At 36.7% G+C, this 12,375-nt stretch overlaps 1 protein-coding gene across 1 annotated transcript in view; it reads right to left on the bottom strand.

Annotated features, from left to right (window-relative positions):
- itga8 (integrin, alpha 8) overlaps positions 1-12,375 on the bottom strand; it is a 61,976-nt gene that overhangs the window by 1,900 nt on the left and 47,701 nt on the right. The window contains exons 22-29 of the mRNA XM_026284837.1: positions 10,951-11,030; positions 6,950-7,030; positions 6,403-6,508; positions 5,349-5,507; positions 3,868-3,981; positions 3,102-3,215; positions 1,762-1,863; positions 698-820 (exon numbers count right to left, since the gene is read on the bottom strand). Coding sequence (XP_026140622.1) covers positions 698-820; positions 1,762-1,863; positions 3,102-3,215; positions 3,868-3,981; positions 5,349-5,507; positions 6,403-6,508; positions 6,950-7,030; positions 10,951-11,030 — 879 coding nt within the window. The remainder of the gene's footprint in view (positions 1-697; positions 821-1,761; positions 1,864-3,101; positions 3,216-3,867; positions 3,982-5,348; positions 5,508-6,402; positions 6,509-6,949; positions 7,031-10,950; positions 11,031-12,375) is intronic.

The raw sequence follows: 12,375 nt of genomic DNA, 5'->3' as shown, positions 1-12,375 counted from the left end.
ACGTGTTTTCTTTACTTTTCTAATCCATTTTATGTGACAGTATATATAAAACTCATAATAGCCTGTGTTAAACTAAAATCTGAAGCCACAGCTGCTCTAAAAACTCCCTCGCAGCATCTGATTGATATTTTCCTCTTGTGCACCCACGCACACCTGTCACTCTTCAGTGTATTTAGTGCAAATGTGTGTGTTTGTACACGTTAGCCAATTAGGTCATGTCTCCTCCACAGGGACCCAATCAAGAGCCCGAGAACAGCCCTGCAGACAAAACACTGATAACATCACAAATGGCTCATTAATGCCCAACTGCAACAGCACTCTCTATCTCTCTCTGCTTTATCTGTTAATCTGATTTGCCAATTTTCATCAAGTTCTTCAGTGTTCCCTATACCTCTTTTCACTTCACTTCCTCCGACCCCCTTTTCTACTTCCTCCACCATCTCCTTCTCTCACGCTATCTCTAGCAGCCATCTCTTTCTCTACCCCCTGAAGCAAAGACAGTCATTTAGCTGTTCTTGAAGACTAATGCTAACATATACATGAAACACTCTGAGAACATGTATTTCTTTTCAAATTCATTATTATCAGTTTTGTGACCGATGATTACTGTATTCAGAACTGCATCATGTTTAGAGCCGATGGAGGTCAGCGTGAGACTCTGTGTGTGTGTGTGTGTGTGTGTATCAAGTCGACTTACCTTCCACATTGCTAGGCTAAGCATAGCCAGCACCAGCAATCCCAGCAGTATGGCCAGAATTATTACCCACAGGGGAATGGCAAAGGAAACGTCAGGAATGGCCCACACCACAAATGTGCCAATCTTAAAAACACAAGCGCGCACAAACACAAGGGTCATTAATTTTTTTTACAAGCACTGATGTAGCCACGATATTAGCATGCATAAATCAGTATGATAGCTTACTTTCCCTTATCGCCTCTCATCTCTTTGTCTCATTTTACAACTAAATGGAACAGGAGCTCCTTCAGAAAGCTTTGTTTATTATTTTTATTTAATTTCCTTTTTCTTCTGTCAGTTTTTGTATACACACACACACACACAGTTTTGCGTATAGCACTCTGCTTAGAAGCCCTAATGTTGTTAATGCACAAAGAGCCTTACAAAAAAGTACTGTGTTGATAATAGCATACAGTATACAGTATTGTATTTAAATGGTACTCCAGTGTATTTTTAAGAATAACACGGTACATGTCCAAAACACCACAGAAGTACTATGGTAACATGTCCAATTTTAAAATGTAATTTATTCCTGTGATGGTAAATCAAATCTTAAGTAGCTATTACTGTAGTCTTTATCCTTCAGAAATGATTTTAATATATTTTTGGATTTCTTTGATTAATAGAAAGAAAAAACTGATCCCAACTTTTTAACTGTAGCGTACATTCCAAAACATTAAATCTTGGTGCTTTTCTGGAAACCAAGAGTTCAGGAAGTAACATTTCCTGATTTTGCTCCTGATGATTTTTTTTATAATCTCCACGCTCTTCTAAATATGAAAAACTGCCAGACGGCAAAACATTTGAATGTTAGAAATTTCCATGCTTCAAACTTATCCAAAATCTCCCTTTAACTTCCTTATCGAAGCTAAACAGACTGAACTCAGTGGTGTTTAGTCTATTTTAACACTCGGTTGAGAATATGTATTTTTTCTCATTCTAACCCACATGTTCTCTTTTCCCTTTCCTTTGTTGTTTTCCACTTTTCTCAATCTGCACCCACACAAACACACTAGATTACTCACTGATTTGCTCTGGTGTGGGAGTGAATCAGCTTTGATCCGATAAGGCATGGCCATCACTTGAAAGGACACTGTGGAGTTCAGCGTGTAGTGGTCATTCCGTCTCTGCCAGAGGAAAGCAATGGATTAGCATAAATACAACACACATGGAAACATCTCGGAGCGAGCTGGATAGAGGCCGGCCCCTTGCAGAAGAGGAAAATGTCAGATTAACATTAACAGAACGCACATGGCGGGTGTCTGAAAGGGCGCTGAGTAGTAATGGCTTCAGCATGGATGAGGCTTAGCGAGAAGCAGTGGTCAAAAGAGCAGCAAAACAAAAACTTAAAGTACTTCCTGCACACTAGGATCACACACACACACACACACATGTATAGATCACTACTGTCCTGCAGACACACTAGTGTACGTGCTCTCATACATGTGTCTGGTTTCTGTGAATGTTCGTCTGGACATGAGATGAAAGGCATTTTGTTCTGATGATGTGAGGGTTTATGACATCACTTGACTGAGGTGTTTAAGATGTCTAGCTAGACTGGTGATGTCATCTCCTGTGACACTAACGGACCATCTGAGGGAGACACAACACTTTGTTGTGTTCAGAAAGAAGGAAAGGTGGCCATAAACATGTTTTGACCCCAAAATAAACATATTAATTTCATGTCATCATTTACTCACCCAAAATTGTTCCAAACCTGTATGAGTTTCTTTGGGATCAGAAAAACACTTTGAAGAATGGTTTTGCCTTACAATGAAAGTCAGCGGGGTCCAAAGGAACACTGAAACCCATAATTTTTTTAAGACATTTAGGAGTTCCTACAGAGTACTACACTGTCTGCACTCCCATTGGAAGTTTCCAATTTATGTTTATGCATTTGCATAAAGCTTTGCTCAACTTTATTGCATCAGCCAGGGTCGCTCATGTCGCTTTAAATAGCCAACCCTCATTGAAAACGAATCACTGCTGGTCAGTTTGTTTCTGCAAATCACAGTCAGTGTAAACGCAGCTTAATAAGAGCCTTTGATCATCCAGTGATTTAAGAAGTGAAAATCACCAGCTGGACTTTACAGGGATACCGTGAAGATAACATCTGAAAACACTGTGACAGTTTGGGAATGTTTATACACTATAGTAGATTCATTAGATATTTGGAAGAACTTGGGAGATTATTTATACATAACAAAAGAAAGTTATCCAGTTTCTTGAGTGACATGATGATGAGTAAATGATTACTCAAAAGAGTTTTCATTTCTGAGTGAACTATCCCTTTAACAAGGCTAACCAGTAAAACTTCCTTGGTCAGTTAGTAAGAAATGTGAGGATATTTGTGTGATAAAAGTACCTGTAAGAAGGTGTGAGCCCAGAGTCGAGATCTGAACTTGATCACTGCGCTTTGGCCTCGATCCAAGCGGTCCACAACACACTCCACCATCAGGCAGTTGATATTTGAGCAGTTCTATCACAAACACACACAATGACCGAAAAAGTGAGGAACGAGTCTGTGATCTGGGACTGAAAACCGAAATAAAACCTAGAAAGTTTTGGAGCTAAGAAAGTTTGAGTCATAAAATTAAGAATTTTTCATTTCTAATCGTCACTACAGTTCTTCTGCTGATATTGCTGTTTGCAATAATAACAAAGTGCTGAATTAGAAAGTGTAAAATCTAAGCTTTTTCACCTTGTTGAACCTCTGTGGATGTGCCTCAAACTTGATTTTGAATATTGTTTTCACATTTAAAGAGATGAGTGATGGTGTGTCTGTATGAAGTATCTATGTCAACTGTTCATGTATGTGCATAGGACATGACCTCTGCCCTGTCTTATCTCAGTGACTGATGTCTGATGGACTATGATTATCAAAACCAGCTGGTCCATCCAAACACACACAAACCCCCTAAAGAGACACTTTGAGAGAGCAAGACAATAAGCATAATATGAATGACCTGTTATGAGATTTACAGGTGAACTCAGCCTTTGAGGTCAGCACAGGTCCCCATAACAAGTCAAGTTCAACATAAGAGTCCATCTGTCACATATATGAGGCTGTTCCCACAAGGTGGGCAGCCATGCGCTTCAGGTAGTATGTGTGTGTGTGTGTGTGTATGTACCAGTATCTTGCTGTTGTAACTCTGGGCTGTAGAAACAGATCGTCTATGGCGATTCGGAGTGCTGCTGTTCTTCAGAAAGCCCAGTAATTCTGGAGTGTCCTGAAGACTGGAGGTCTATGTGTGCAGGACAGGGACAGAGATAGGAGAGGGATTAAAAAAGTTTTGATGTAATGTGCATTAGTTTATAAAAGTAGTTATAGTTTTAGTTATTTTGGCGCTTAAACTTTATTATTTCATTCAGTTTCTATGCAGCATTTGCAATTTGGTTATATAAATGTCTATATTTGGTTTACTTCAATGTTCAATTCTTTAATAGTTAATAGTTTTAATAACTCAGTTATTAAGCCATTTTAATCTCAATCAATTCACTATGCAGACAGTAAAAGTAAAAATCTGATGACGTATATTCTCTCAGAGATGAGGAGAGATGAAATTACTTTAAAATATGCTGATAAGTGTATATAGCTTACTATGTTAAATATTCCCGTAAAATTACTTTTGTGGCCTGTACATAATGAAAAAAAAGAGAAGAAACGTATTTTGTGTTAAAAAGGTTATTTTTAAAAGTCGGTGCTTGATACAGACTAAAGCTTTTTATTTCATTGATTTTTATTGATGACTGCAGCAGTGTTAATATTTTAATTATAGGCCTATAATTCATTGAATAATAGACCTATTTGAAAAAAAAAATATAGTAAATAGCCTAATCTTTTGCTATCCTCACAGCGCGTCAGGGCAAATTAATTTTAATTTTAATTTAATAATAAAATAAAAGATACAAGATTATCATCTGACACAACCAAAAAAAGGGAGATTATTGCAGGCCGTCCGCTACACTGTATATATCTGTTATGAGGAAGGACAAATAAGTACTTAGTAAATATTTCTTATTTCTTTCAGTTTTTCTACTTTTATTCTAATGTTTGTCACTGTATGAATGTGGTCAGAGAGGTAGACACAAACTTCTTGGCCAAAACTCTGGGCCAAAACGCTCTCCTCTAAAGTTCACAGGAAAAGAGCTCTAATATCAGTACAGGTGGTTAAAATTCTGAACTCAGCATGAACGCAGATCAGTTACAAGGCACGGAGACTTCATGAGGACGTTGTGACGCTTCATAATGACTGCGCATGAAATCTGAACAGCGATAATAAAGTCCAGTCAAGAGAGCAGAGAGTTAGTCTAACACTCTGATCAAAAACGAGCAGTACTCAGCAGTCATAGTTTTACATTTATTTAAGACTCATTAGTAAAAGCACAGAAACCTGAGATTTATGACAGCAAGGGACACAGACAAGAAAGAAAGATGTGACGCAGATAGACAAAGAAACACTAATTCAAATAACTTGCTTCGTGTATGAGGAAAGATCTGGAGCTCAACTTCACTGAAGCATTGTTAAAAAAAATCTATGAATGTGGACACTTTCTTCTTGCATCACATCTCTTTAAGAAGGACAGAGGATAGAGAAGAAAGAGTTGCTACCTCTAAATTCAGTGGGTTTAGGGAGCCGTTGACACTGCAGTGCACTGGACCGTCAGTGACGATCTGAAGGAGATAAAGGAGGTGTTCCTCATGGAAACGACTGGGCCAGCCCACCTCCAACACAGTCCTGCTTATTGAACTCGGACCCTTATTATGTAACTGGGAAGAGGCAGAGAAATACAAAAAGAGATTAACAAACAAGATTAGCAGAAACTCATTTTAATCTATAAAAAAATATTCAAGTTGTTCCCTTATAAACACTTATAGTGATGCAAATTATGGCCAATACTAATAATAGGCCAATAATTGTTTTCATGTTATAGCCAATAAGCAATAAATGGCTATCAACATAAGACGCAATAAAAAAAAATATGTACATTTTTATAAGGGGTGCTGTTGATGCCAAATAAGTTAATATGAATCATCTGATTTTATTTAATATAGAAGATTATCAAAGAACTGATAAATATTTAATCCAACACTCTGGGCTAGCATTAGCATTAGCAGTTGCATTGAATATGAGCTGAAGCTGCTTCTAACATAAACCATCTGTACAGCGTCTGGCCAACATTACAGCCAATTAAAAAATTAATAGCCGCAGGACAGATGGCGTTTAGTGAGGCCCTCTTGCAGCAAAAAGAGGTCAAGAGTCTCCACAAAAACAAACAACAAATAAATAGCTTTCCAGAAGTTGGTTTTTGCTAGCTGAATGCACTGTACCCTATTGGGAAAGTTTATTGTGGTAAGCGTACCAGATTTGGCATCGCAGATTATTGTTTGCTTATACTGTTAGAGAGATAATTGGGTTGTTGTTAAAAATAACATTGAGCCATAAAATTATACTGTCTTTCAGATGAAAAGAAATAAATGGACTCACACTCAGTTGTGTTCAGTATATGTTAGTAAGTTTTGGCATGGCTTGTATTTTTATGTGCTTTGTGTGTGTGTGTCTTTGATTGCACCACAGTTTTGAATATATGCTGTTTAGTGGCTATTCCTGTGTTTGAATCACTCCATGTTTACCAAAAATGTTTTGTGTCTTTGTGTTATGTACCTCATATATGTGTTGAACCTGAGGGCCGACGTCGTCCTCTCGAACAGGTTTCTCTTTGGGTTCCCATCGAGGGAATGGTAAAACAACCTGAGCTGGGTGAGACACACTAAGGAAAAAAGAGGATACAATTCATGTTAAGTAGGTACAGTAAGTAAAAAATTGCACATGCACATACAGCCAATAAACACAATACAAAACCTGTTTTAATTTTGTAAAGTGACACATGAAAAAAAAAAGTGACTTGAGTTGAAAGTAAGAGATAACACTGATAATTGGCTAATACATTATCTATAACCTCATTAAAACAGAAGTTAGTTTTATTAACTATCATATGACTTATTTATTATGCACTTTGACCTTCAGTCAAGACAATATTTTACATGAACAGAAGTGTTTGGTAATCAGTAGTTATAGTGTCCAGAATAACCTCTCGGGATCCCTCTGAACAGGCAAACAGTGGCAATCTGGGTTCTTTTATTGAAACTGGACTGAAACAGCTCATTTTCCACTCAGTGAGACAGAGAGATAGATAAAGAGAGATACCCACCCTCGGATCTCCACCTGTGCTCTCGCTGCAATGCTCAGAGTCAAATTCACTGGAACGCTTCTTGAGTTGTCTTTATTAGAGCTGTTCAGAGAAACAACGAATATATTGTTCATTTGCAATGAAAATCTTTATTACTATAAACATTATTTTAATGCTACATTACCAAGGCAAGATTCTGACAGAAAATAAAGTGTCATTAAAAAAGAGTTATGTAGGGTTTACTATGAGACAATAAGGCTCTGTAGACCACAGTGTCTCAGATTATTGAACAGATCCATGTGTGAGCCTGAGGCTGGGAGCATCTGTGTTCTGGGAACATGTTTGAATGCGAAGATGAGAGGATGAAGAGTGTACAATGCTGTTTTCATCAGTGTGTCGTTGTCTTAGAGTTCCCCCGAGATGACTGACCAGACAGAGTATCCCCACCAGCCACACACACATACATCAGACAACCCTCATTTGATAGAGTATGTCACCACAATGAAAGCAAATATTATACAAGTGAACGTCCGCCCGGGGATTGTGGACAGACACAACTGATGGATTTTATGAATGCTGCCACACTTTCATTTTTGACAATGCACAAAAAAGAAATTCCTTTCTAAAGTCCTATTGAAGGTATGTTTACAAATTTTCTAATTGGTAAATTAGGTAATTTAACTAAAACACAAACACTGTACTGTTTTTGAAATACTCATGGACCTCTTTATGGCCTTTTAGGTCATGCAATTTCACTGACACATTTTATTAAATGCCACTTTAAGAACTGTGCAGCTGTTAAAAACATAGGTAAATTGTAAAAGTAAAAATATATAATTCTCTGAAATCTAGGAAGTGGAAGGAGAGGATGTATACACAGAAAAAAACATAAGGGTGTCTGACAATTGTAACTTTGATCTTATGGAATAACTAAAAACAATATATTTACTATATGCCATAAAACTCACTGTGTCACTGAAAGGAACAATGAGGCCACAGAATCTTTGAAGTCTTATAAGATTTTATTTCGTTCATTCAGGTCTAAAAGTCTTATTAAATAATAAATCTTGAGTCCAGAAATGTGATACCTTGATTCCACCATCTACATTTCCATCCTGAGAGATATTAAAAATTTGGGGTCAGAAATTAACTTTTACTCGACAAGGATACACTAAATTGATTAAAAGTAACTATATTATATAAAGTGTATATATTTATAATGTTACAAAATATTAATCTTTTTTTTTTTTTGAATGAGTATAAATGTGTATTAAGATCATGTGACGCTGAAGAAGGACTGGAATAATGATGCTGAAAATTCAGCTTTGTCACCACATAAATAAATGAATAAATGATGATTATAATTTTTTTTGATCAAATAAACACAGCCTTGGTAAATATAAGAGACTTCTTCAAATAATAACTACATAAATAGCTTTAAAAGTAAAAAATAAAAAGCCATTACTACCAACTATCCGAGCCACAGCTTGAAAAGACAAAGAAAAGAATTTGGCTTTCATCTATCTGTATCTGTAGTTTTCTCTCCTCCTTCCTCTGTCTTTCACACTTATTCTGTCTCAAGGTGAAAAATCAGAGTGGGCAGAGGAACATGTGGCTAACATTAGTCACCAGAAAATGTTTCTATCCTCCAGAGACGCACATACCGAAACAGATAAGACACACACCACAAACGCAATCATACAGCACACACACTTAAGTGCAAACATATTACATGTGCACACTCATATGTGCAGGCAAACACACATACACACCCTCAAACTCGCCCTCCTGTTTGACCTAACCTTGCTCTGAGTTATGGAGAGACTTTAGGGTTCAGTGATTGAACCCTTAGGGAAATATCCCTCCTCTGAGAGCAGCCTGGCAGTCATCTCAACACCCCAAAACTAACATGTGCACATTAAACCTCCCCGTGCATATGTGTGAGTAACATCACAGAGTGAGGAGTATTATTATAACAAATACACTTCACCCCTGAGCTTAACAGAACATGGCCAAGGACATGCAAACCAAGTTCTGTGAAATACACAATGTAATGATATGCAAAAAGTCGACAAGTCAGGTCGCATGTTCTTTACGAAAGATTTTTATCATTTATATTACAAAATGTACATGATAAAATGTATGCTGCCTCATGCTTATAGCTGAATCACAGCTAAGTTACAAAAATTACAAAGCAAATGCAATTTTAATCTGTCACAGTTACTGAGAAAATGTGTGTAATTAAATTACAGCTACGGTAAGACTTTATTTCGAAGTGTCTTTGTTACACGTGAAATGTACTTACTATTATAATAACAATAAATTACGCAATTACATGCAAGTAACCCTAAAACAAACCCTAATCCTAAACCTAACCATATAGTAAGTACATGTAGTTAATATTACTCTGTACTTAAATGTATAATTACACTGTAACAAAGACACCTTAAAATAAAGTTACTTGTGCAAATGTTAATAATTACAAAGAAGGTTACATCTGAATATTTTCACACAAATACAGATTTGATTGATTTCTTTCCTCAATTGTATTGACTGCGTTAAAATATGAGAAAGCAATTTTTCAGGAGTTTATGATATAGAATAGAACATATGCTTCTTTAATAACCGTTTTATTTCCTACAGTATTTGGTTTTATGTATAATATGCTTTCTAAAGCATTGTTAGATGCCAGTATTTCCTGTCATAGCTATGCAAAGATTTGACTTCAAAAACAGTATCATAGCTATTTAACTACCGTAAGTCACACCTGAGTATAAGTCGCATCAGTCCAAAAATATCATGATGAGGGAAAAAACATCTAAGTCGCACTGGACTAAAAGTCGCATTTATTTAGAACCAAGAGAAAAAATTACCGTCTACAGCCACAAGAGGGCGCTCTATGCTGCTTAGTGTAGGCTACAGGAGCAGTGAGCAGCATAGAGCGCCCTCTCGCGGCTGTAGATGGTAATGTTTTCTCTTGATTCATTTTTAGTTCATTTCTCTTGGTTCATGTCAAATTAATTTAGATAAATAAGTCGCACCTGACTATAAGTCGCAGGACCAGCCAAACTATGAAAAAAAGTGTGACTTATAGTCTTGAAAATACGGTGTATATATATATATCTTATGATTTAAAATCCGTATTTAACCACAGAACTAACTCAAAGTGAAAAGAGATGCTAAAGTCAGATTTTGTGGTGGTATTTTTATAATCTTAATTCAAGTGATGAAGGATTTTGGGAAGCTTGACAGTACTCAGTGCCGAATCCTACTGTAAAGTAACCATGTCTGGTTTAAATGTTTCAAAATGATTAACAGTTGAAAATATGCATTAGAAATGTAGAAAAGCAATCAAATGTAATCAGTTGCATTACTTGAATTAAGTAATTGAAATAGTTACACTAATAATGGCTAAACAGATGAACAAAAAAGCAGAGAACCTACTTTTCTCCCCCCAATTTTTCCCTACACACACCCAAAGCTAGACAAACAGAGTCTCTTTAGGTATGCAATCCATTTTCTGTGACCCATCCGAGGACATCTTATCAACACTCAGCTTCCTGTTCTGAAGCCCTGGCTCTATAACGACCAACATTTGGGGCCCTTGCTTACAAAATGACCCCCTAAAACATACATCAAAGTGACACACACCACTTACCATGTTCACACACACACACACACACACACACACACACACACACACACACACACACACACACACACACACAATTGAGTAGTGTGAGAGGTCTTTAAATGAAATGAAATTATAAGTCAAGGTACCAGAAATGTTAGCCAGCAATGTGTTTAGCTTCTCAGACACCTATTCACTTTATAACTTTATGACCAGTGGGAATGTAAGAACTTCTGTGTTGACAATGACTTGGCCAGAAATGTGAATGATTGTGTGTGAGAGTCACCGATAATCACAGTGAGAATACATTATGCTTACTTGAAGACCAAAGAAGCTACTTTTATAACTGTAATTGGCATATGGGTGAAATGAAGGGTTCTATTTACTGTACCTGTGTATCTGAAGCTCAAAGCCAATGGTAGGAGGGGCATCTTCCAGCCGCTGCACAGAAAACCGTAAACCAACCGATAACTAGCCAGAGAGAGAGAGAGAGAGAGAGAGAGAGAGAAAGTGAAAATCATGAAGACATCAAAAGCTTAAGGGACATCTGTAAGTGCTCAGTAAGACAGAACAGAGCTCTACCCCCAGTGTTTCATACAGGAAAAACCCACCACAATTAACACTGTGCCGTCTTACAAGCTGGGGGGAGGAGTGCAGGCGCTGTCTGGACAGCCTCACTTGCTGTTATACCCAGCACTCCAATTGTAAAAAAAATTGAGGGGGGATGGTGGGGTCAATTTCTTTTGAGAGTGGGGGGTGGGGTTTGTGGAAGGTTGTCCCATAGCTAATTTTACACAATTACAAAATTTGTCTAAAAAGGTTTTTATTTACTTAAAAATTAGCCTTAATAAACAAACTATTATTTTTATTATCATTAGCTGTCATATTAACTATTGTGGTCACACTTTATTATAAGGTACAGTTCTCACTATTAATAAACCATTAACTATGACTTTTGCCTCAATAAACTCCTAATTTGCTGCTTATTAATAGTTAGTAAGGTAATTGTTACATTTAAATACTGAGTAGGATTAGGGATGTACAATATGGTCACGCAGAATATGTGCTTTATAAGGACTAATAAACAGCCAATATGTTAATAATATGCATGCTAATAAGCAACTTTTAAGAACTGGTCAAAATAATCTCATAGTTATATGAAATACTTACTTATAAATACAGCATACTTATAAATACAAATCGCTGCAGTTTCCAATTGAAATGACCACTAGAGGCAGTAAAACTCCCAGATTTTTTTTTTCCTTTTCACGCAAAGTATGATTCACAGGTCCAAAATTTAGATTAATAAGAAAAATACTAATTCGTTTTTTTTAACTTGAGGCATCAGAAGATGAGCCTCACAAATCCAGCTTCATATGCATGAGTTTTCAAATTTAGTAGGCTTGTTCGGTAACTCACGTGAAACTGGATTGCATTTAGGTGATGAAGAGCTTCGATATAAACCCGTGAAACTACGGTTCAACAAATCAGCTCAAATCCGCATAAGGAGGGTAAAATAGCACAGCTGAATCAACAAATGCATTTTTATATTACTTTTGCATTTGTTAACACTATCAGGTTGGTTTAGGGTTGGGTTTGGAGTAGAAGATATTTCCAACATGATAGAGCATTCCCTTTTTGAATTATGAACAACTGCAATAGTACCTGAAGTCATGCAATAAAAACAAATCAATATGTGCCTATATCAACGTAACAAATGGGGTCACATTTTGAACCTGCATTTTAACACCACTTACTGGACGTTTCATTTTAAAACGGCCGTGAAACATGCAGTAAGATACATAATAATGGTGCA

This window comes from Carassius auratus, chromosome 16 (assembly GCF_003368295.1).
Source record: "Carassius auratus strain Wakin chromosome 16, ASM336829v1, whole genome shotgun sequence".
Classification (NCBI taxonomy): Eukaryota; Metazoa; Chordata; class Actinopteri; order Cypriniformes; family Cyprinidae; genus Carassius; species Carassius auratus.
This window is presented reverse-complemented; position numbering and strand designations above follow the sequence as displayed.